The sequence below is a fragment of the Hetaerina americana genome, unplaced genomic scaffold (genome assembly GCF_022747635.1).
Source record: "Hetaerina americana unplaced genomic scaffold, ioHetAmer1.1.p SCAF_7, whole genome shotgun sequence".
Taxonomy (NCBI): domain Eukaryota; kingdom Metazoa; phylum Arthropoda; class Insecta; order Odonata; family Calopterygidae; genus Hetaerina; species Hetaerina americana.
Genome location: NW_027287316.1, coordinates 67,933,982 through 67,956,675, shown reverse-complemented (window position 1 = coordinate 67,956,675; position 22,694 = coordinate 67,933,982). Strand labels below are relative to the sequence as shown.

Below are 22,694 nucleotides of genomic sequence, written 5' to 3'. Positions count from 1 at the left end.
ACGTTGGCTGCAAGACATTTTTTCTCACAAATATTCATAAAATGTGAACGATTCAAGGTATATATTTTGGCCGCCGTTATTAAATGCGACTTTCTGCCATAATAGTTAGATATATTGGTCATCTTACCTTTATTGACAATCCAATCAAATCATATTCGTTAATAAGCCCCTGCAACCCAGCACCAAAGAGTCGACCATCGCACCAAACAAGGGATTCCACGGATGTCTCAGGGTGACCCGGAATTGTTAGTTCAATGTGGGGAGTGTTGAGGACATCCCACACCTCCACTGAATTGTCCGCACTACAGTAAATGTTGAATAATTTTACCAGATGAGCCGTGAGAACTGATGTCAAATTTAAATATTGAAATTGAGTGCTCTTAGTGTGAGGTGCTGAATACAAGAGGAGTACTTACCGCGATAAGGCTAACTTCCTTCTCTTTTTTTCATATGCCATAGAGTTTATAGCACGAGGGTCGAGATCGTAAAATCGAACATTGTGAATCCGATAGGTACCCATTTTCAAAATATTTACACGCCCGGTTTGTACTACCCTTCAAAACCATGTGGAAAATAAACAAAGGAATAATGAAATATAGTTCGAGTCGTAAGCGCCTCTTGCGATGAAAAGACCAACCTCCCACAAAAATATAACTGACCCCTATTAATATTGCCCTGATTATACGGAGATATTTATGATGTAGAGATATTTATTACTGATTTATATTTAAGTCTGTATTTGGCTATAGATCTAGAAGGTGGGAGCGATTTTATCAATTATCGACCGAACTTCTTCGCTCTCCTCAAATAGCATAGAAAGAAAACAGCAAAACGTTCCAACCTATTTCCAGCATGGAATGAATATCAACAGATGACTCTCGGGTTAGCGATTCTAGGAAAAATTTTTAAGTGAAATAAGTCAACAAATAGTATTTTTTTTATAAATTATAAATTTGCTGAAATGTCGTCTCATTAGTACTAAATTTTGAAAATGTATTTATTTCAATGTTTTTTAATTATTAATTTGTTAATAGGTAGGGGTCTTTCATAAATAATTATTCATAGGCAATACTAGTTACATATTCATAAGTAAGCATAAGCCTGCAGTGTACTGATGATAGGTTATTAGCTTAGGTTTGATATTGTTCTTATATGATGCTGGTTCTGCTCTTTTTCTCATTCTATAATGCAAACAATACTCGATGCGATTATGGTATGATCAATGGTGAGGTATCAGAGTTGATCGTTAATATTGTTGACATTTAATGTTCCCGTCAACTCCAATGCACCGACTTGAAAACTCGACCATAGGACATGTTAATGTTTAATTCGAATTTCTCGGCGTTTCGTGGCATTAATCACGCTTTACTGCACGAAATTCAGTAAATTGCATTTTACCTTAAATGTGTAAATATACTGACACTCCCCAATGTATTTAGTTAAATGCAATGTTATTTTTAACTATCTTTGTGTTCTCATCAAAAATATTCTTTGGAGAAATAAGTTCATTCTGTGTTTTTCGTAGCATCACGGCAGCCTTTGAAATTCAATTCAATTTATTTCTTCACCATAAGCATAGAATTATGCAAATCCAATAATCGAACCTACCTCTGTTGTGCACGTTTTCCACAGCTTTTGTACCCTGTCTGGTGCACGAAATTCATATTGAATACCTGAGTAAAGGTCGCCATCCATAATAAATATTGTAAGCTGATGGCGTCGATGCTGCCTCTAAGTATGTAAATGGTGAAGGAAAGGGGTGTAAAAAAGTTAGTCATCTAACGAAATAAGGAAGTAGATTAAGTCCATCCTATGCCAATCTCTTCCTCGGGTATCTTGAAGAACAATCTTCAATTTTTCCTTGCAACTACTCAACTGGCTCCGATTCATAAGTGAGATTTTCCTTCTCTGGTCAAATGGTACAGAATCCTTTAACTCCTTCATCTCTGCCATCAATGACTCCTATCTTTCCTTCGCTTCATTATTTTCTCCTCTGAAATAACTTTTCTTGTTTTGCCTATCTCCTTCAATAACAAATTTCACACTCCTGTCTGCATCAAACCTTCAGACAAACAATGATACCTTCATTACAGCAGCTGACATTCTTCCCGCAAACACTGCCATTCTACCTCTCTATTCATGGCCACGGAATCTGTAACAATCCTACTTCCCTTAATAAACTCCAACTCTCCCTCCAATATGGTTACCCAACATCCCTCCTCTGTAAAGACATCTGCAAACACCCATTGACACCCTAACCCTTCTTCACCAAAGACCCTTACCCTCTTTCCATCTGTACTACATATATCCCTCGGATGCATTTTCATTAATCCATTTCAAAGAACCTTTTTCCCATTCTAAATAATCATAAGACTCTGGATGACATTTTTCCCACAATGGTCTTTGGCCCTCTAAATTCACTGCCTAATGAAGGTAAGTTGTGAGGAATTGTGCTGGAAGACTTTGTCAGATCAGTGTTATTTCTATCGAAGAAGGCAAATTATTACTTCGGAGATTTTTGGGTTCAGGAAGACAAGAGGCACATGTGTTGCCATTGCAGTAATGAGGTCACCAATAGAGAAGAATATAGGATACAATAAGAATTAATTGGTCTGCTTTTTAGATTTTGAAAAGGCATTTTAAAAGTAAATTGGGTGAAATTAATGAATATATTGTAGAAAATAAGGGTAGACGGGGGAATGGGAGCCATCTAGGCATTTTAAAAGTAAATTGGGTGAAATTAATGAATATATTGTAGAAAATAAGGGAAGACGGGGGAATGGGAGCCATCCACAACCTGTACACGTCTTAAAATTGCCAAGGGGGATGGAGGGTCTGGATGGGCAGTTTTGCTGATGACCAGGTTATAGTTTGTCAGTCAGTCAAGGATAGGTCTGGCATAAGAATAAATGTCAACAAAGTAACGGTTACATAGTATTCCAGAAAGAGAAAGGCCAAGTTAAATATCAAAATAGGATGAACTTTATGGTTTCAGCCTTGACTTTTTGGAAATTATCCATCCAAGGAAAGGAAAATACAGCTTTGTTAATCCCCTGAATGGCATTAGGTGGAATTAACAAATCTGTATTTTTATTTTGTAATCAACATTTTTTTAAGGTAATCTACCAGTTAAGGTAGATTTTGGATGGACACAACTACCAAATATTTTGTTTCTCCAAACAAAACATAACCTAGTATTCTACTCGACAACAAGTCCCTCTTCATCTCAATGTAATTCCTCCCACCATTCATCCTGTCCATCATCCCCATCCTATTCCTGCCCTTTCCTCATTTGCCTAACATTGTCCCCTCTATTACAGTCTTCAACAGCCTGCTGCCAATCAGTTTGCCCTTCATCATTAAAATTGCCAAAGTTGTACCACTTTATAAAGGGAAAGGTAGTGAGCAGGATATGAATTCTTACCGTCCAATATCTTTATTAAACCAGATAGGGAAACTATTTGAAAAGGTCTTCCATAATCGACTTACATCATTTCTTGAATCTTTTAATCTCTTGTCTGGCTCACAGAATGGTTTTAGGAAATGCAGATCTACATCTACAGCCACCTATCACCTCGTAAACCTAATACTTTCAAATCTTGATAATAGAATTGAAACCTTGGGACTATTCTTCGATTTTTCCAAGGCTTTTGCCCTAGTTAATCATCAGTTACTCTTGTCCAAATTAGGACACTATGGCATCAGAGGTATCCCTTATAACTGGATCAAATCTTACCTCAGCGCAAGGCACCAACAGGTAATTTGTTAAAGAACGGTACTAATTTTACTTCTCCTAGTAAAGAAGTTACATTAGGTGTACCCCAAGGCTCAGTCTTGGGCCCTATCCTATTTTTACTTTACATTAATGACTTACCAAAAGTTCTGCAGTCAGTTCCAGGAGCCGAGCCAATTTTATATGCTGATGACACTAACGTAATTGTATCAGCACCATCGTTAAACAACTTGACCTTGACAGCAGCTAGAGTTTCCGAACTTCTTTGTGAATGGTGTTCACAAAATTCTCTGAAACTCAACCCTGACAAGTCTGGACTCATATACTTCTCTAATAAAAATAAAGCCCCTGCTTCATTGGCCATTGACCTAGGGGGAACATGTGTACCCCAAATTTCTAGATCCAAGTTTTTGGGAGTTGTTATAAATAAAAATGTATCATGGGATGAACACATATGCAATCTTCGTAGCAGGTTAAATTCCATTTGCTTTCTTATTAGAAGTATTAGGAAATCTGTAAGCCTTGATATCTTACTTTCAATTTATTACGGAGAATTTTATTCTTTAATTATCTATAGTATTCTGTTCTGGGGTTCTTCCCCTCATTCTGATTCAATTTTTAAAGCTCAAAAATGTTTAATACGATTAATATGCAATGCTCCCTACAATGCACCTTGTCTTTCCTTCTTCAAAAGGTTAAATATTCTGACTGTTCCATGTATTTACATTTATGTCGTATGCATTTTCGCTAAAAGTAATATATCCAATTATATGACAAATGACAACGTTCATTGTCACCAAACCAGAGCCTGCAGAGACCTGCATCAAACTTATTGCAGGACTTTAAATACATCCCTGGGGCCTAAATCAATGGGCCTCCTTGCACTGAACAGGCTCCCTTACGATTTTAAGTACGTAAAGGATCCAGTCCTGTTCAAAAAGAAATTAATATCATTTTTAAGGAAAGAACAGTTTTATTCTGTAATGGAATTCATGGAGAAAAAATAACCATACTGAATATGGAATATATTTTATGCAAAAAATTATTATTTTGTCATGCTTTTCTGAATTTCATCATTGTTTAACATCTATATGTACATATGACGTGTCCTATACACTTATCTGATGTATCTATTACACTGTGTCAGTGTCTTCTGGGCAAATAAAGATTATTATTATTATTATCCAGTTTTCCCTCCTCCTTGTGATTTCTCCCAACAATCCCTTCTTTCTCACCATACCAAACACTGCCTCATTTATTTTCCTTTAGGTACATTTCACCTTCTCCACACCCACATTCCAAAATCCTCCAATCTATGTCCATCCTCCTGCTTCAGTAAACATATTTCCCCGCTCTATGTAACTAAGTTCCATATCAAAGTTTTGGCAAGCCTTTTCTTAACATCCTTACTCGACATTCCTGTCATCAACTCTCTCCTTGTAAAAACCTCTTTGCTTAGTGGAATACTTCTTTTTACGTCCCTACTACTGTTCCACCTGCTCTCGTTTTTGCTCTCCTATTTTAATGTTAAGCTTAGCCTTTCTCTTTCTGGAAAATCTCATTATTTTTTTTTATTATTTTGATTCTCACTCCATATGTACTGCACTGAATTTCCAATTCACTCAACAATGCTTGCAACACCTTGGCTGACTGACAAACTAGAGCTTGATCGTCAGCAAACCTAGCTAATTCTACAAAGTCCCCACCAACTTTCATACCTAGCTCTAGTTTTCCCAAGCCTCTTTAATCATTTCCTCCACTTGTACGTTCAACAGCACTGGTGATAGTGGACAACCCTGCCTTTCACCTCATCCTAGCACTGGCCATTCAGGCTCTACATTTCCCACTCACACCTGAGCAGTTTGAGACATGTACAGGTTGGGGATTAGCCTTTTGTCTCTCCAATCTATTCCTTATTCTGCAATATACTCATTAGTTTTTCTCAGTTCTTTGTCAAATGCCTTTCCGAAATCTACAATGCAGGAAAATATGTCCTGATTGTATTCTACATTCCTCTCAATTAGTGATCTCATTACTGCAATAGCATCAGGCGTGCCTCTCCCCTTCTTAAACCCAAACTGATCATCCCCTAAATTTTCATTTGCGCTACTCACAATCCTTTTTTGAGGATACTGAAAACTTAAGCTGCGTGGGATATCAAACTTATTGTTCCGTAGTCCTCACATGATATAGCCTTTGTCTTTTTTGATATAGCCTTTATCTTTTTTGGAATATGAACTAACACTGATCTCATAAAGTCTTTCGCCCAGATTCCTTCCTCATAGGTGCTACGAATTGGTCCATACAGACACTTCCTGCCACATTTTTCTAAAGCATTTAGCACTGCCACAGGAATGTTGGCCATCCCCATGACCTTATTTGATTTCATCTCCCTTAAAGCCTTTATAAGTTATCGTCGAGTATGCCTGGGCCTACATTATCTTCATCTACATCATATTCTTTTTCTATATCTAACCTTGCTGGCCTAAGTTCTTTACAATACAGTGCTTCTATCTATTCCTTCCATCTGTCTTGGATCATTTCTGTTTCAGCTATTATCTTCCCTGACTTATCTCTAACTATTGGCACAAATCTTCCCTTCCTACTACGTGATGGTGATTTGCCCTTGCTGTTTAGCACACCAATTTCACCTTTCCTCCGCAAGCATTCCATATCCTTGCACTTCGTCTTCCACCATGCTTCTTTTGCGTTAGTTGTTACTAATCTTAATTTATTATTTAACTCTTTGTACTTCCTCTTGTCTAACTCTGTATTTACATTCTTCGATTTCCTTCTCTATCCTTATAATCATTTTATCTGTGATCGATGGTTTCATCGTTCAATCAAAATAGGAGCTCATAAACTTGAGCAGGTGGAGCTGTTAGCTTATCTCAGAAGTCTTTTGGACTAACATGGTCTAAGTAGTAAGAGCATTAGAAGAAGGTTGTAAGTTCTCTCAAGTGACTCACAACCGTTTGTTGCAAGTCCTTCTTCCCTTCAGTTCGCTAAGGAGGGTTACATTGTAGCCGAAATACGCGTATCCGACGCACACTCTCGTCTTTCCCTGTTTTTTGCTCAATTTGAGTAATTTTCTCCCAGTAGTGAGCCCCTTTTTGAATGCGTGACTGTTTTTCTGAGTGCTTGTGAGTGTGTCAGCTCTGTGTTTGTCTGGCGAGGACTTTATTCCCGTTAACGGTCACGGATATTGAATATCTGTTCATAAACCCAGGTATCCTCAAGATTCTCTTGAACTCTGCCAATGATCCCAAACGGGTTTGAGTGGTTGGGTCTGTAGTTGGTCACTGACGAGGAAGTAACATTCCCGAAAATTATTGCAGAAGGGTGTCCTGGTTGAGAGGTTGTGGTTGGTCACTATCGTGGAATTTCTTTTCCCCCAAACCATCACAACAAATGTTGTTTTCATTGCGGGACGAGGCGATAGGAGTTTTCATTTTATTAATTGACGAGGCCGTAGAGCTCAATTTACTTTGTATGGCTGTGTTTTGTTTGGAGAGGCAAGATATTTTTTTGGTAGTTGGGTTAGTTGGGTTTGGGTTGGGCATGCAGATTATCCTTTATAATATACATCTACACACATACAGATATACACACTCGAAGTGGGAGAGAAAAAACCAGATAGAGAGAGAGAGCTTCAGGCAACTGGATTGCATAGTCTTGATCTCCACAGCTGACAACTTTCAACATAAATAAAACAGAACATACGCCTTTTTAAATCTAACTCGTCGACCAACGTCATGATCTCAGAAAAAAATGTGGACAAATAATGCATTCCTGTACAAAAATTAAGTGATGCAGACTTCCCATGATGGGTCAGAGTAGCTCATATTTTTATTGACGAATACAGTATTCATTTGCACCACGGAGATTATGGCATATGCATCATGCTCAAATCAAATTTTCGAATTTGTAATCTGTTGCTACTAGTTCCTGTATCAACATGCAGACAGCAGCACCAGATACAATGGAAAGGATGTGCGTCATTTTAACTCAATCAGCTGATCGCGTTCATGTAGGTTGGCTGAAGTTAAAGGGAATCGAGAAGGTTGAAAACTGCTGTTCCTTTAAATTAGGAGCAATGGAATGTGTGTCTGTTAAGGGAATTAATAACAACTCGGATAATGTGAGACGGGCAGTTCAACTTCCAATAGAGGTAGGTGTTTTAAATACGGTCTTCCTTCTCCTTCATGATTCTTTATGCGTAAAGGTAGTTAGGAGATATTTCCACACCTTTTTATTGAATCGTAGACGGTAAAAAATCTTGTAAAAACTAAATTAGGTTCCTAAGAGTGCCTTATTAATTTTTTCGCTCTCATTCGAATTGTCTACAGATATTCATCGACCGTTCTGCATTAATTCTTTTCATATTGCACTTACCTGTGGTTTTGTTAAATGGTAATATCATGTAGAATTCTTTTATGCTTTAGTCAAACGACAGTTAAAGTAACTGAATAAGGAGGAACCGGAAAGTATTAATTATTTTGGTGGCGGCTTTAATGATGTTTCCTGAGGTTCAATTCCGTTCAGAATACTGACGTATTGAGAATAAAGTTTGGGGTGTGGGTTTATTCGCTGTTGTAGTCTGCCAAAATATGAATATATCGCATAACACTCGTAATTTTTATGGGATGTAATTTTATTATTTTGGGCTTGGAAGTATTTAATTTTGACAGGAATGTGGAAATGATCAGGGGAAGAGAAAGAATCAGTTATTGGATTCAGCTTGCCTTCGGCGACACTCCGGTTTTGCCCTTCTGACGAAATACGTAGACATTTATTGTCTCCCAGAATCACCCCCAAATCCACAGCATCGAACACCAGCATACTGAACAATCAAGCCCATTGAAACTGAGTGCCTCTATTTATTCTCAGTTTTATTTTAGAGTGGAAAAAGCATCGTTTCCTAACAAAGAGATGGGTGCTCTGTCCAATTTTGTTCTTCCTTGAAATTGCTTGGTTTCGTTTATCGCCCAAAAGATATTAAACCTCTAACCAAGTCGAGGAAAATATGAAAGAAAAAAAAATGTTATCATGTAAAACTTACGCAATGGGTTATTTTAAATATTTGTGATAAATGAAATTTGCTGCTTCATTCCTTCCTGGCGTTTTCAACAATAGACCCTCTTGACAAAATTGATTCTAAATGCCCTTATATATCAATTTAGAGTTGGTGGGAGTTTCAGTAGTCTATATGTAACTTAAAATTAGATCTTAATTTCAGGGGCAGCATATTATACCCCATATCACTCACTCTTTCCACAAAGTATAGCATAAAAATAATAGTTGATAATATTTTTTATTTGGATCAGTGAAAGGTTTTTCCAGTTTTTAATTTCTTTATTTATTTGTGGAGAGTGAAAAAGTAGAACTTCCCTTTGTTTTTGCTTACATGTTAATGCTCTTAGTATTTAGACTAGTTACTTCAGGCAGAGGTCCTTACTATCTTCAAATGCAGAATATATTGAGGTATATGCTCATGCAGTTGACAGATACTAATAGTTTACTAATAAGTGTTGAGTTCACTCAAGTTGGCAAACAGTATTGTCCGATTTCTGTGGTGTGTTATAGTTTGGAAAGTAGTCACCAAAGCAAGGAGAGGAAATTTTGTCCCAAGAGTGATGGTCCTATTTAAAAACATGACCTTATCAAAGAAAAGAGATAATATCTTGGCTTATCTACTTGATAGAGAGCATATGGAAATTCTATTGTTCTCTCATAAAAATGCTGGTCACAGCAGCTGTCATTATCACACCAGCATAGCAACTCAAAAGATCTAAACACAAGTTTGTATGTGAGAAATGTTTAGAACTTCTGCTAATGTTGGCCTGGGAATACAACCCCAATCATTTGGAAACCTGGACCTCAAATTTACTGCTCTCCATTAATTTTCCCAAGAAATTTTCAGTCATCATTCAAATGCACATAGGTGACTTTCAAGGCAATAAATGCTTTTTTTAAAGTTATGCTGTGTAGAATCTTATGCATAAACAGTTTCATTCAGGCCTTGACAGTTTTTGTAAGACAATATAGGTTTATTGTTGCTGCAGTTGTCTCTTTTTATGCAGTTTTGTTTGGAAAAATTTATGATTTTGTGATATAGATACTGAATTTGAGTTTTTGTGAGATTTTTTTCATAAAAATCAGTATTATTTCTGTTCTAGTGATGTAGTTATATATATATATATATATATATATATATATATATATATATATATATATATATATACATACACATATATATATATACACATATATATATATATACATATATATATATACATATATATATATACATATATATATATACATATATATATATATACATATATATATATACATATATATATATACATATATATATACACATATATATACATATACATATATATATATATATATATATATATATATATATATATATATATATATATATATATATATATATATATATATATATACATATATATATATAATTACATCACTGGAACAGAAAATATATATATAAGTATATAGAATAAGTATATATATATAGAGAAAAATAGTGAGTCTTTTTTGTGTGTTTCTATGTGTTTTTGTCTGTGTCCACTAGTGCTAAGTGTTATACTAAACATTATTATTCACATCCGTGAGACTTTCAAATAGTGTTATATATATATATATATATATATATATATATATATATTTTAAAGTCTTTAAATATGTGTATATATTTATCTTTTAAATGTGTCTATTCTTTTCTATTTGTGTTACATTGTGTCAGCCCATTATATATATATATATATATATATATATATATATATATATATATATATATATATATATATTTAGAATTTGAGAGGAGTGTGATGCAGAGAAAACATTAGTTTTATACTGGAGGAAGTGTGTAGAAGCCCATGAAGATATGTAGCACGGTTTAAAACTTGTATCTACTCGATGGACTTGTGAGCATGACCAAACCATCTACAATATGTATAGCATATACAAAATTAGTCTTAGAATATGGTAAACTATATGTGTACAATATTTATCTATATACATTCTCTCTTACATCAACCTTTTTATTTTTAGCTTAAATTTAGTGTTAAATATAGCCATATTATCATGATCAAGGCGTACATGGCCTAATCAAAGTAAAACAGGTAGTGATTAATACAAATAATCCTGCAGATGAGCTTTGAGACTAAATGCATTTTATGACTGTGTTCAGTTTCTTGGTCTTGAAATGGATGAAGACTTAAAAGCTCAGGACCAAGGATTTGGTCGTTAACTGTGGTATGGTAATTAAATCTGAGATTCCATGTTTTAACAACTTTTCTGTACCAAACCCATTAAAAATATCATTATGAGAAGTGTGTATTAGATGTATTATGGCCATGTTTTTTCTTAAGTAGGTATGCCATTTGTCATGATTTTTCATTGTTTAATAATAATATTACATTTTCTCTGCCCAAAGATCAAATTACAAAATACCAGTTGCTGTATGTACCTGATATAGGAAATGTCAAAATGAAGTATTATGCTTACTGACTCATTTGAGATACAAAGTATGGCTTTAACAATTGCATTAAATGTTATACACATACGCATTTTATGTAGCATACTCACAAATGTCTACTAAAATAATGGACCATTAATATTAACTATATATGAGATATTCATTAACAGAGTAGAACATGTTACCATGTTACCTTGTAGGTATCCTTTTATGTTTGAATGCAGCAGTTCCATAACTGTGGTAATTGCCATTACTTAGTTGTTTCAAACAGAAGAATTCACTGAACATTTTCTGCTGCTTGTTACTCCTTTTGTGATGAAATGTTTCCTGACATGAATTCTCATGCTATCAGGTCACTGTAACTAGAAGATGGGACTACAGCAATGATTGGTCTCACTCCTCCCTCTACAGATTACGTGGAGTAAGCAAAGCCTTACATTTCCATTATAGCCTGCTCCACGATTAGGGTGTGAGCTCTCCCACGTAATCTGGTTCTTAAATTATTTTTAAGCCTAATGCATTTTCCCCTCTTGCAGGTGGTTACTCACATACTGAGCTATGTTTCTCTGTCGGATCGCATCATTGCCAGCAGAGTGTGCCGATTATGGAGGGAGGCAGCCTCAGACCCACGTCTTCATTCTGACACTGCATGGGTGATTCGAGATGACCTCTCGCGACCTGCACACACAGTCTGCCAGGGATTCTCCAGCACCCTCTATCCCCCTCCAACCTGTCTCCATCTAGTCCTCAATGATGTTGAAATCAAAGTTTCTGATGTCCTCTCAGAAAATCCCTGTGAGTTGCTCCCACCTGATTTGAATATTTGTCTGCTATAAAGTTAAATAAGAGAAATGTGTTTCACCTGCTCCAGGTATTTAATGTGCCTCAACTACTCTTATCTCATAGAAATTTATAACATTGAGTTTTGGTCATGTACAAATTTCTCCAATATGATCACACTTTCATTCCACCATTCATACCATAACTGCTGAAATCTGCTCCTCTACAAATAGGTAAAACCACATGCGCAGGTTAAGTTATGGCTGATTGATATTCTTACCTTTATCTTGTGCTTGTAGAGTTTAGTTAAGATTCCTTTCTTTAGTTAACACAATTTAAATCACCCAATTGATGACTTGTCGATTGACAGGTGATTGCTTGATATCAGGAGTAAGTAAAAGTCCTGATCGGGCTCTCTTCAGCACATTTTATTGACCACATCCTTTTATTTGTGGTTCTCTAATATTTCTTTGGAAATAATGTTAATGCACTAAGTGTTCAGGAAGAAAGATGTATCTTTTCATCGCAGGTAGAATTCCCTTGAATATTTATTTTATCCCAACAGTAGAAAATTTCTCTTATGACAGTTAGAACTACCTTGAAATAAATTTCTATCAACTAAAAAAGTTACAGCATTAATTACCATAGTGGCTTGTGACTGAGCATTTCTTGCCACATTCACTTGTGATGACTGCCAAGGTGAGGTGTTTTTAAGTACCATATTTTCCCATCGATAAAGCGCGAGTTATTTATACAAAAATGTTCAGATTATTGAAAAAATGACAATGCGTGTTATGTAATGAAAATTGAAAAAATCCAAACATAGACATATTTTTACAAACACTAATCTGATATAGACGTATTTTTACATGCACTATATGTAATTTTTACATGTATATATCTACGTATATACAGATGCACGGCATCTATACACGTTCAAGATGACTATGAAGCCCTGGGTGTGCGGTATATGCACGTAAAAATTATATATAGTACTTGTAAAAATACATCTATATCGGATAAGTGTGTGTAAAAATAAGTCTATGTTTGGATTTTTTCAATTTTCATTACATAACGTGCATCGTCCTTTTTTCTATACAAATTCATAATAAATACAAAGTTCTGGGTGCTTGTTATACATAAAGTGCACGTTATCGATGGGAAAATATGGTAATTAAAAATCAGTTAATTACAGTAATATTCAAAGAAACTAATAGACTGATTTAAATGAACAAAGTGTAAAAACGAAGGAAAAAATATTTTACAGGTTTAAACTGTTTCTTGGTTCTTTTTTCTACACAAAATTTAAAAAAGTTACCTTGTAAAGAAATTTTGCCAGTAAGTCTTAAATTGGTATGGAATCCCTATAAAGGACATTCAAAAGTTGCTAGTATTGAGATGAAATGAACCATGGCTAAAGGACTACTCACTGACAATCCTACCTTTCAGGTGGCACAGATTTTGCTGACAACAACGACTGCCTATCTCCAGAGGCACAGTTCTGGGAGCAGTATGGGCCATCCCTGCGTTCACTCTGGCTCAACTGCTGTGAAGCTTCGGAAAGAGCCTTCCCAATCCTCCTGCGGCGTTGCCCGCGCCTGCGGTCACTTTCTGTTTCCTCTTGCCGAGAGATGCTCATGTCAGGTAGGTTGCTGGCCAATGAAGTGGAATCTACAGGAGGCTCTGATAAGTCGGCTAGTGTGAGCAATCCCGCTAAATATGCATCAATTGATGTGCATAAGGTGCACAAGGAAGTGAAACAGAAGAAAGAATCGCATACACCCTTTCTTAAACTTTTAAAGTCTAAAAAGACGGACAAGACTGCCACCAAAGGGTGCCTTACCAAGAGTGTTAGCCTCGAAAGACAAAATGCATTCAGGGATAAAAGTAGGATATGTGAATCTATTTTAGTGAAAGCAGCGAGTGAAACAGATGAAGAACTCTGTGATGAGTGGAGTAGTAATTGGAGTAGCTGGAGAGATAAGGCAACTAGTGTGGACTTTTGTGGTGACTTTGCCACTCCATCAGGTGGGGATAGTCTAGAAACTTGTGCCTCGCAAAGTTTGGAGGAAAGTGATGACTCCGAGGGTTTGAAGGAAACAAATGATTTTCATGGGTCTTCAAGTCACCTCCTGGAGGGTCCTCTTATTCTTCCCGAGTTGAAGGAACTAAGACTGGCGTCCAATCGATACCTTTCTGATGCACTCTTTGAGCGCTTTGTGGCTCTTAGTCCTGAGCTGGAATCTCTGTCATTGTCTGGCTGCCATCTTACTTTCCACCAGGGAATATACAGAAGGTTTTATCCTCACAGATGGGACCAGTACCAGCAAAGAATGGCTGCCATACTTGGAGCAGGTGAGAAATTTGAATTTTTGAAATATTTTAGTTAGTGTAAATAAGTGGTCTGAAATCATCTGTAGGTGATTTACATATAAACAGTCAGTATCTAGTCTTTCACTTACATGGTGATAGATGGTAGCTTCACCGCACACAAAGGACTTGTAGGTAGTTCGGCGGACATTCAAAACTTTAAAATTGATATATACTTTGCTAGAGGGTTGCAGTGCCCTCCCCATTTTCAGGAACGGGTGTTGCATCTTTTCATATTACGAGAAGAAATGAATTTCATTTAATTCAAAAAATTATGAAGATTAACTAGTTATTTGACTGATTTTTGTATTAGTTCTCACTTAATTTGTCTGTTTATGGAAATTAGAATACATATTAATTCTATAAAGTTTACTTATGAAAGGTAATTAATATACTATCGAGTTTCTACAAACTCTCTCTATATTCGTCAAAGGGGTTAGTTAAAGGAGATCTCACTGATAAAAATTTAACACATTTTATGCAAATAGAGAGATAAAACATAGCGATTGTTTGTATTGAAGGATCCATATTAACTTCTGGAAAAATGCCTGGTCACTACACATGGAGAGCGAAACAGTAACACACTTAAACATATTTCCCAATGTATTTCAATAAATATAGATAAACAAAATTGGGAAAAATTATGGAAAAACAAGTGAAAAGAATAAGAATTCAAGTAGAAAAATCTTAGCTGGGGGAGTTACTCGGTTATGCCAGCTGGTTCCTTCTCCAGCACCATCCACTTATACGTAATCTAACCATATGAAAAAGAATCTCAATGCACACTTCAAGTCACTTTATTTAAGTAATATTTAAAGAAGTGTGTTTCTATTTCCTGTCACTTTATTTAAGTAATATTTAAAGAAGTGTGTTTCTATTTCCTGCAAGGGAGAAGCATTCAACATCAATACTCATTTATTTTATTTTTCACATTATCAAGATTACCAAGAAAATGTGATTTCATTGTTTGACCTTTTTTGAGCAAGGTCACAGAAAATGATTTTTTGAAGTGCTTCAAGGTTTGGAAAAAACTTTGGGGCAAGCGTATAATATCTGATCAGATTCTGTGCCCTCTAATGGAAAGACATTTAGGAATTGAGTATTTGATGTGAACAGGGAATGGCATGTATTGAAGTATTGATATTTGTTTAGTGTGCCAGTTCTGTGTGTACATATGTACCTACATGTATGTTCTGTGGTTTTGAAACCGTATTATGAAAAGTGATAGAAATATAAGCAAATATGATGGAGAAAGATAAAGTTATGTAAGAGATTATTAAGGAAAGCATGGCCATGGATTGAAAGGAGAAAGATGTTGTCAACATCCCAATCCTATTAAAGTGGTGTGATGGTTTGGTTGGAAAGTATTTTAAGTGACTCATGAAAAGGGTGATAAATTGGTGACTATTGTATTGGGAATCCTTGGGTTCGAGAGTGAAATGAATGAAATGCCTTGCAGGGGGAGGCCTATATTCACAGAGTAATTAATGTATATGTTTTTGAAATTGCAAGTTTGGATCTTTAGTGAGAGGGTATAGATAGCGTTTTCATTAATTTGGCAAAAGTCTTGGATTAAGTAATATGAGGGCCATAACAGTTTCAGGCTTAACTTTGTGGGATTCCTTCATGATGAGGGTAGAGAAAGAAATTTTGCCCATCCACATAGTCTTTATGTGGATGGAGCTGAGAAGTTTAGAAATGATCAGCTTTTAGGATTTACCTTAGATGGTAAACTACCAATAATAATAATCTGCATAGGCTTTATAAAATTCAGTGTAATAATTCATCTATCCAGGATTTTATAGCATTATTTAAAATAATGCAATATAGTATGTTCAGGAAATTCATAATAATCTTACCGTCCTGACTTATCTCTCTCAGAAAACCCTCTGCTCATGAGTTTTTGTTGCAAAAAGTAGCATGTATCTATGTATCATATCAGTTTTAGGAACTTAAGTTTGCAAGTCATCCAGCCTGGGGATATGTGCCGACTTTTATATGTAGTTATGTTTTAGTGATATACCAAGTAAAATGCGTTCTTAGTAATTGTGTAAACTAATAAATTCATTTTTGTTACCAACAGCTCCTTGGGTTGCAGCAGAGCCAATGGGAGATGACAGTGAACCTGAAAAAGATGATGGGCCAATATCAGAGAGTGTTTTGACTTTTCAAAATGTCCTTCGCTATTTTAGAAGACGGAAAAGACTTGGTGGAAAGCTTTTAAGGCTCAGCCTTGGTCATACGCTTGTGGACAATGCATCATTGTGTGAACTTGCTAGGGATATCCCTCATGGCCTGCGCTCTCTACACCTACGTGCCTGTGAACAAATATCCAGTCTTCCCCTTCCTCATGTGGGAGACATTCCCCAGCAGTTCAGCCCTCTTGAGGGTTCACTGGAAAAAAGGTATGTGCTGGCAATTGAAAATTTTTCCCATAAGATGAAACCATGGCAATCATCATAGATACATACATGTATTTTCAGGATGAACTTGGTCTAAGAGGTAAAATGATGGGTGCACTTTGGAGGAAATAAAAGGGACCCTTTTTCAAAAAGACATTTTATCATAAGTATCTTTGGTACATATTTTTTTCACGCGTTGTGAGAGTTTTCTTCCATGTTGGGTCAAAGTTCAGCCCAGTGAAGGGAAGGCTGAATACTTCTATAGATTTGAATTGTCTGCAGGAAAATTAGTGATGATTTCATGTGATTCCTGTGGTTAACCTAGTGAAAATGAGCACCTGTATAATTAAATTAGAAGAATATAATGCGGTGAAACAGATGTATATCCTATAGAATATTATACTTTATTTTTATTTAGTACATTTCGTTTTACTATTAGTATTCTTGAGTTAAGTAACTTTTTGTAATGTAAAGGAAAAATTATGCTGTAAAGTCAACTGTAGGAGCCTTAATTTCATCAGATTCCACATTTTTGAGACAAATATGATTACTGGATAAAATATGAGATAAATTAATCACGAAATTTTACTCAATAATTATATTTCTATGCAAAATTATACCAAATTTAAAAGGTCAGACAAAATCAATGGCTCACGGACCCTCAAGGGAGACAGACGTGTTTTCAAGCAGCGCATTAGCGACCGCTCGAGAGGATTAGTGACCGCTAGAAGGCACACTCCCTTGGGCGAAATGGGAAAGGGCATGGCGGTGGATGTAAAGTGTATTATTTGCCGTAGAAAATTGAGAAATGGAGTCCAGTGTAGTGGGTGTTGCTCTTGGTACCACTTTAATTGCTCTAAGAGTAAACTGGAGGATTGCGTGAGTGATAATTGGCAGTGCAGTAAGTGTGAAAGTCAGAAGAATCGAAGAGGTTTAGAAGAAAAAGAGTAGGTAATTGAAAAGCTGCAAGCGGATTTAAACATCGCTCGTAAGACAATTTTCAGTCTTTCCGCTGAAAATGAGGAACTGAAAGCATCATTAACAGAGATGAGGCGGCGGGTGAAACAGCAAATCGAAGATGATCTCCACTTTGTCCGAAGGTGTGATAAGAGGAAACCGGAAGATTTAAGGCCAACCAGAAGTGGAACAAGCTCATGTGACGCGGATGCCGATCGGGCTGGAGGAATACGGGAAAGCATCCTACGGAGAGAGCAGCCAAAGAAGCGAGGAGATGGAAGGAAGGATAGGATAAACGTGAGACCGAAGAGGGAAGTGCTTCCGATGAGGGAGGTCATAGTGTCAAGGGAGGGGAGGTCTCTTGGTGATCCAGGGCCACCCAAAGTGAAAATACTTGGTGATTCCATAATACGTTTCGTTGGAGATTGTGGCGATAGTATCAATGGAGGCGTTCAGTGTTTTCCGGGGATAAGAGTGGAACAATTGGACAATAAAATAGCTAATATGGCTAGTGATGGTGATGAAAGTGTTGTCATAATTCACGTAGGGACAAATGACGTAAAAAGTGCTAAGTCAGAAGACCATCTAATCGGTTTTATTTGGGATTTGGCGACCTCGGCCAAAAATAAGTTCAAAAGTGCTCAAATTGTTATTAGTGGAATTCTTCGTAGAAGGGACATACATTGGAAGAGAATTGACGCCATAAACGAAGGAATAGAGTGGGTTTGCGTGCAACAAAGTCTGACATTTGTGGACCCGAATTGTTGGGTCGGTGATAGACAATTGGGCCGCGATGGAGTGCATTTAAACAGGAAGGGATCCCTGGTTTTGTCAAATCTGTTTAAAAATGTCGCACTAAAGCTCAGTGAGCAGGGAAACCTGTAATGGGCACAAGAGGTGGACCTCGCAATACCGAAGGAAAGGAAGGTAAGGGCTTAATAGTTTTGCAGGTAAACTGCCGAAGTATTCTAAATAAAGTATGCCATTTTGAGACGTTAGTTGATGCATGTAATCCGGATATTGTGATAGGTACGGAGTCGTGGCTAAGTGATCATATTATGTCAAATGAGATTTTTCCCCAAAATTTGTCAGTTTACAGAAGGGATAAGGATGGTCGTGGAGGGGGGATATTTATATGTGTAGATAAAAACCTAATAAGTACATTGGAATGGGTAAGAGATGATTGTGAGATGATGTGTGTTCATGTTAAAGGTAGGAATGGAGGGAAAATTTTAAAAATAGTTGCTATGTACAGAAGCCCCAACGAAGGGATGTACGCAGTCGAGGTATTAGCAGACATATGCTCGGCTAACCCTGAGGATCACACCCTCATAGCGGGGGACTTGAACCTTCCAGGTATTCAATGGTCGGCAGACGAGGTCACGGTGGGGGGTCGGAAGGCCCAAGAAATCGTTAGTCGTCTTATAAACGAGTAGGGTTTTGTACAGATGGTGGAAAAACCCACGCGCAGGGGAAACATCCTCGACGTCATACTTGTGAGACCGAAAAAGTGGGTAGGGGAAGTCGATGTCCTTCCGGGAATAAGTGACCATTCAGCTGTGCGTATATATCTAAACTGGGAGAGGGCTCAGTATAAGGGGCTAGTAAACAAAAAGATAGTTTGGCAATATAAACGGGGTGACAGGGAAGGGTTACAGACCTTTTTAAGGGAAAAATATTCAAAATGGGTAAGTGGTGGGCAGAATGTAGAAGAAATCTGGAAAACATTTAAGGGGATAATGGAGGAGGGATTAAATAAATTTGTCCCGAAAAAAATTCTTAAAGAAAATACTGATCCAGAATTCTACAACCGCAAAATTAGATCCTTGAAGAAAAAACTGAGAGTGATTCACAAAAAACGGAACGAGAGCTCGGAATGGCTCATAATTTACAAAAAATTAGTTCGTGAATTGAATAGAGAAAAGAAAATAGCCAAAGATAGTTTTCTACAGAAAATAATCGGGATAGATAATGGAAATAAATTTTACAAGTACCTCCGGAGGAGGAAAGGCAACAGGGAAAACATAACAGCTTTAAAAAAAGAGGATGGGACACTAATCGTTGATGATAAGGAAAAGGCTAATACGTTTAATAATTGGTATGCAAGTGTATTTAAGGTTATGGTAAATAAAAAGGATCCTGTAGATTCATCTCTGAGTCAACAAGGAGGCGAAAAAATATTAAATACCAAAAGTATTAAAACGACGAGCGCAGAAATTTATAAAAAAATTATGAAAATGAGGGCAAATAAATCAAAAGGGCCAGATGGTATCTCAATTGACTTGCTTAAATTGGGCGGTAGTGTAGTTTCAAATTATATAAATCATTTATTCAATGTTACCTTAAACAATAATGCCCTGCCAAATGCTTGGAAGGAGGCATATGTTACGCCAATTTTCAAAGGAGGAGATAAGGCACTAGTTGATAATTATAGACCGGTAAGCTTGACATCAGTTGTATGCAAGCTATTAGAAAAGATAATGGCTGATTATCTCTGGGACCTGTGGGAGAGTGAGAATTGGTTGTATAGTCGCCAATACGGTTTTAGAAAAGGGCACTCTTGTGAAACTCAGCTATTAGGGTTCTGCCAAGAAATGTTCGACTCTATGGATGCGGGAATAGAGGTGGATGCTATAATAGTCGACCTGTCAAAAGCCTTTGACAAAGTTGACCACGATCGCTTAATGCTTAAGATGGGCCAATTGCCACTACACACAGATGGAAGAGTAATCTCTTGGGTCAGAAATTTCATGGAAGGTCGAACACAAAGGGTAAAATTAGGAGAAGTGTATTCTGAAAAAGCAAGGGTAACATCGGGAGTCCCACAAGGAAGCGTACTTGGCCCGCTATTGTTTTTAATATATATAAATGATCTCCCAATAAATATTAATTCTCAGTTAAGACTTTTTGCAGACGACTGTATTATCTACAGGAAAGTCGAAAATGACAGAGACCGTGACAAACTTCAGAGGGACATTAATAAAATGGCTGATTGGGTGACAAAAAATGGGATGGATATTAATGTTAACAAATGCAAATCCATCACTTTTAGCAATAAGGTAAATGGAAACCATAGGGAATATAAATTCTCAGAAAATGTCATTCCTAGAAGTGATACTGTCAAATACTTAGGTGTATATTTAACTAAGGACTTAGGGTGGGGGCTAAATGTGGAGTACATCTATAAGAAAGCTTTCAAAACTCTTCATTGGGTAATGAGAAACCTAAAAGGGAGCGTTAGAGCAACCAAGGAGAAGGCTTATCAGACCCTAGTAAGACCAATTTTAGAGTACGCTTCTCTTGTATGGGACCCTCATGAAGAAGGTCATATTAAAAAACTGGAAAAGGTGCAAAGAAAGGCTGCCCGATATGTACTGGGGAAGCATAGGAGGATGGAGAGTGTGTCTGACATGCTAGAAACGCTGGGCTGGGAACCTCTAGAATCTAGAAGAAAAGTAAGCAGACTTTGTGGAATGTTCCGAATTTTGAAGGGGGAGAAAGCTTGGGCAGATCTTAGGAAAGAGGCGGGGAACCCAAATTTTATAGGCAGAAATGATCACAAATTTAAGATAAAATGCCGGGCACAGAGGACAAATAAAAAAAAATTTTCATTTCTAAATAGAACAATTGTTGAGTGGAACACCTTACCTGCAGAAATATTCGAGCCCTTTCCTAACAGAGTGTATACTTTTAAGAATAGATGTAAGGTTTATATGTAAAAATTTGATTTATGTGTGGTGTATGGTATTATATTTTATAGCTTAATTTTTTTTTTATGTATCTTTTTTTTTCTTGCTGGTTAATGGTTGTAAATGGGATGGGGATTCACTTGTTTTGTTAAAGAGATCTGTGTTTGTCTGGTTTTATGTATTATATTTTGCAATTGTTTGGGACTTGTGTGCCACCTGACAGTGTCTATTAGCACATGTGTATTTATAATAATAGATTCGGTAGTATAATTTATTCAATGGGAACTAGAAATAATGTGGAGTGATTGGTTGTATTTTCTTAAGTGGAAATTTATGTGTAAAACTGAAGTGAACTCAAGAAAAATTAAAGGTTAGTGGAAAGAATATGTGGAAGAACTCAATAGTGAAGATATTAGGTCATTGCACTTTGAAGTAGGCAAGGAGATTGACACAATTAAAGATAGTTAAAATCCAGGAATGCTAAGAAAATAAAATTTAGGTAAGGAAGGTGAAAAAGAATATGGTCTTAAATGATAATTTTCCAATTATAGTATGCATCCATGTTTTCCCAAGCTATGTAAAACTGCTCTCATGCACCTTATTTTCAATCTTCCCACTTGCACAGCCTCATCTCTCTTCTCTCATCCCTGATTAGAATTCCTATTGGGGAGAATTTTCCCTTCTTATTATTTGTGCATGTTTCTGCAAATATTTTATATAGAAATATTTGATCTCTGCATTATAAAAATATTTTATCACCCCATTGTAGATTCAAAGACATTCTGTATTTTATAATTTCTAAAGTTTGCTAATTTAAACTAAAAAATGTATGTGCATAGCTCATGCTTCTAGGACATGAAGCAGTTGTAACAAAATTTCTCGGTCATGATCTCTTCTTACCATGCCTTTGCAGAATTGGCAAAAGTAGCATGGGAAATACTTTTGAAAAAAATAGTAATAATCTTGTAATAAGAAGAATGATATCCATATATTGCAGCATCATGCGACTCAGGGATATAGGAGTGCATAAATCAGCACTCATTTTCCTGTGCTCTTTGCTAACTAATGGAATACTTAAGTATGTTGTGTCCTCAGAAATCGGGTCCAACCAAAGTCTTCTGAGACAACGCACTTGTGGGGTAGTTTTGTGTACAGGGCTTCAAGATAAACATAGAAATGACAGTGTGAACATCATTTGTTGCATTCATTGACCTGATGTATCCGCCACTTTCTTTCACCTTTGCCTCTGG

At 36.4% G+C, this 22,694-nt stretch overlaps 2 protein-coding genes across 2 annotated transcripts in view; one reads left to right on the top strand and one right to left on the bottom strand.

Annotated features, from left to right (window-relative positions):
• l(3)72Dn (UTP4 small subunit processome component l(3)72Dn) overlaps positions 1-548 on the bottom strand; it is a 220,252-nt gene extending 219,704 nt beyond the window's left edge. Inside the window, exons 1-2 of the mRNA XM_071595474.1 lie at positions 417-548; positions 128-302 (exon numbers count right to left, since the gene is read on the bottom strand). Of these exons, the coding sequence (XP_071451575.1) occupies positions 128-302; positions 417-520 (279 nt within the window). The 5' untranslated portion in view covers positions 521-548. The remainder of the gene's footprint in view (positions 1-127; positions 303-416) is intronic.
• A 7,271-nt stretch (positions 549-7,819) lies between these two features.
• The window catches only part of LOC139696246 (uncharacterized), a 30,577-nt gene continuing 15,702 nt past the window's right edge, over positions 7,820-22,694 (top strand). Inside the window, exons 1-4 of the mRNA XM_071594926.1 lie at positions 7,820-7,904; positions 11,783-12,041; positions 13,476-14,381; positions 16,480-16,801. Coding sequence (XP_071451027.1) covers positions 7,830-7,904; positions 11,783-12,041; positions 13,476-14,381; positions 16,480-16,801 — 1,562 coding nt within the window. The 5' untranslated portion in view covers positions 7,820-7,829. The remainder of the gene's footprint in view (positions 7,905-11,782; positions 12,042-13,475; positions 14,382-16,479; positions 16,802-22,694) is intronic.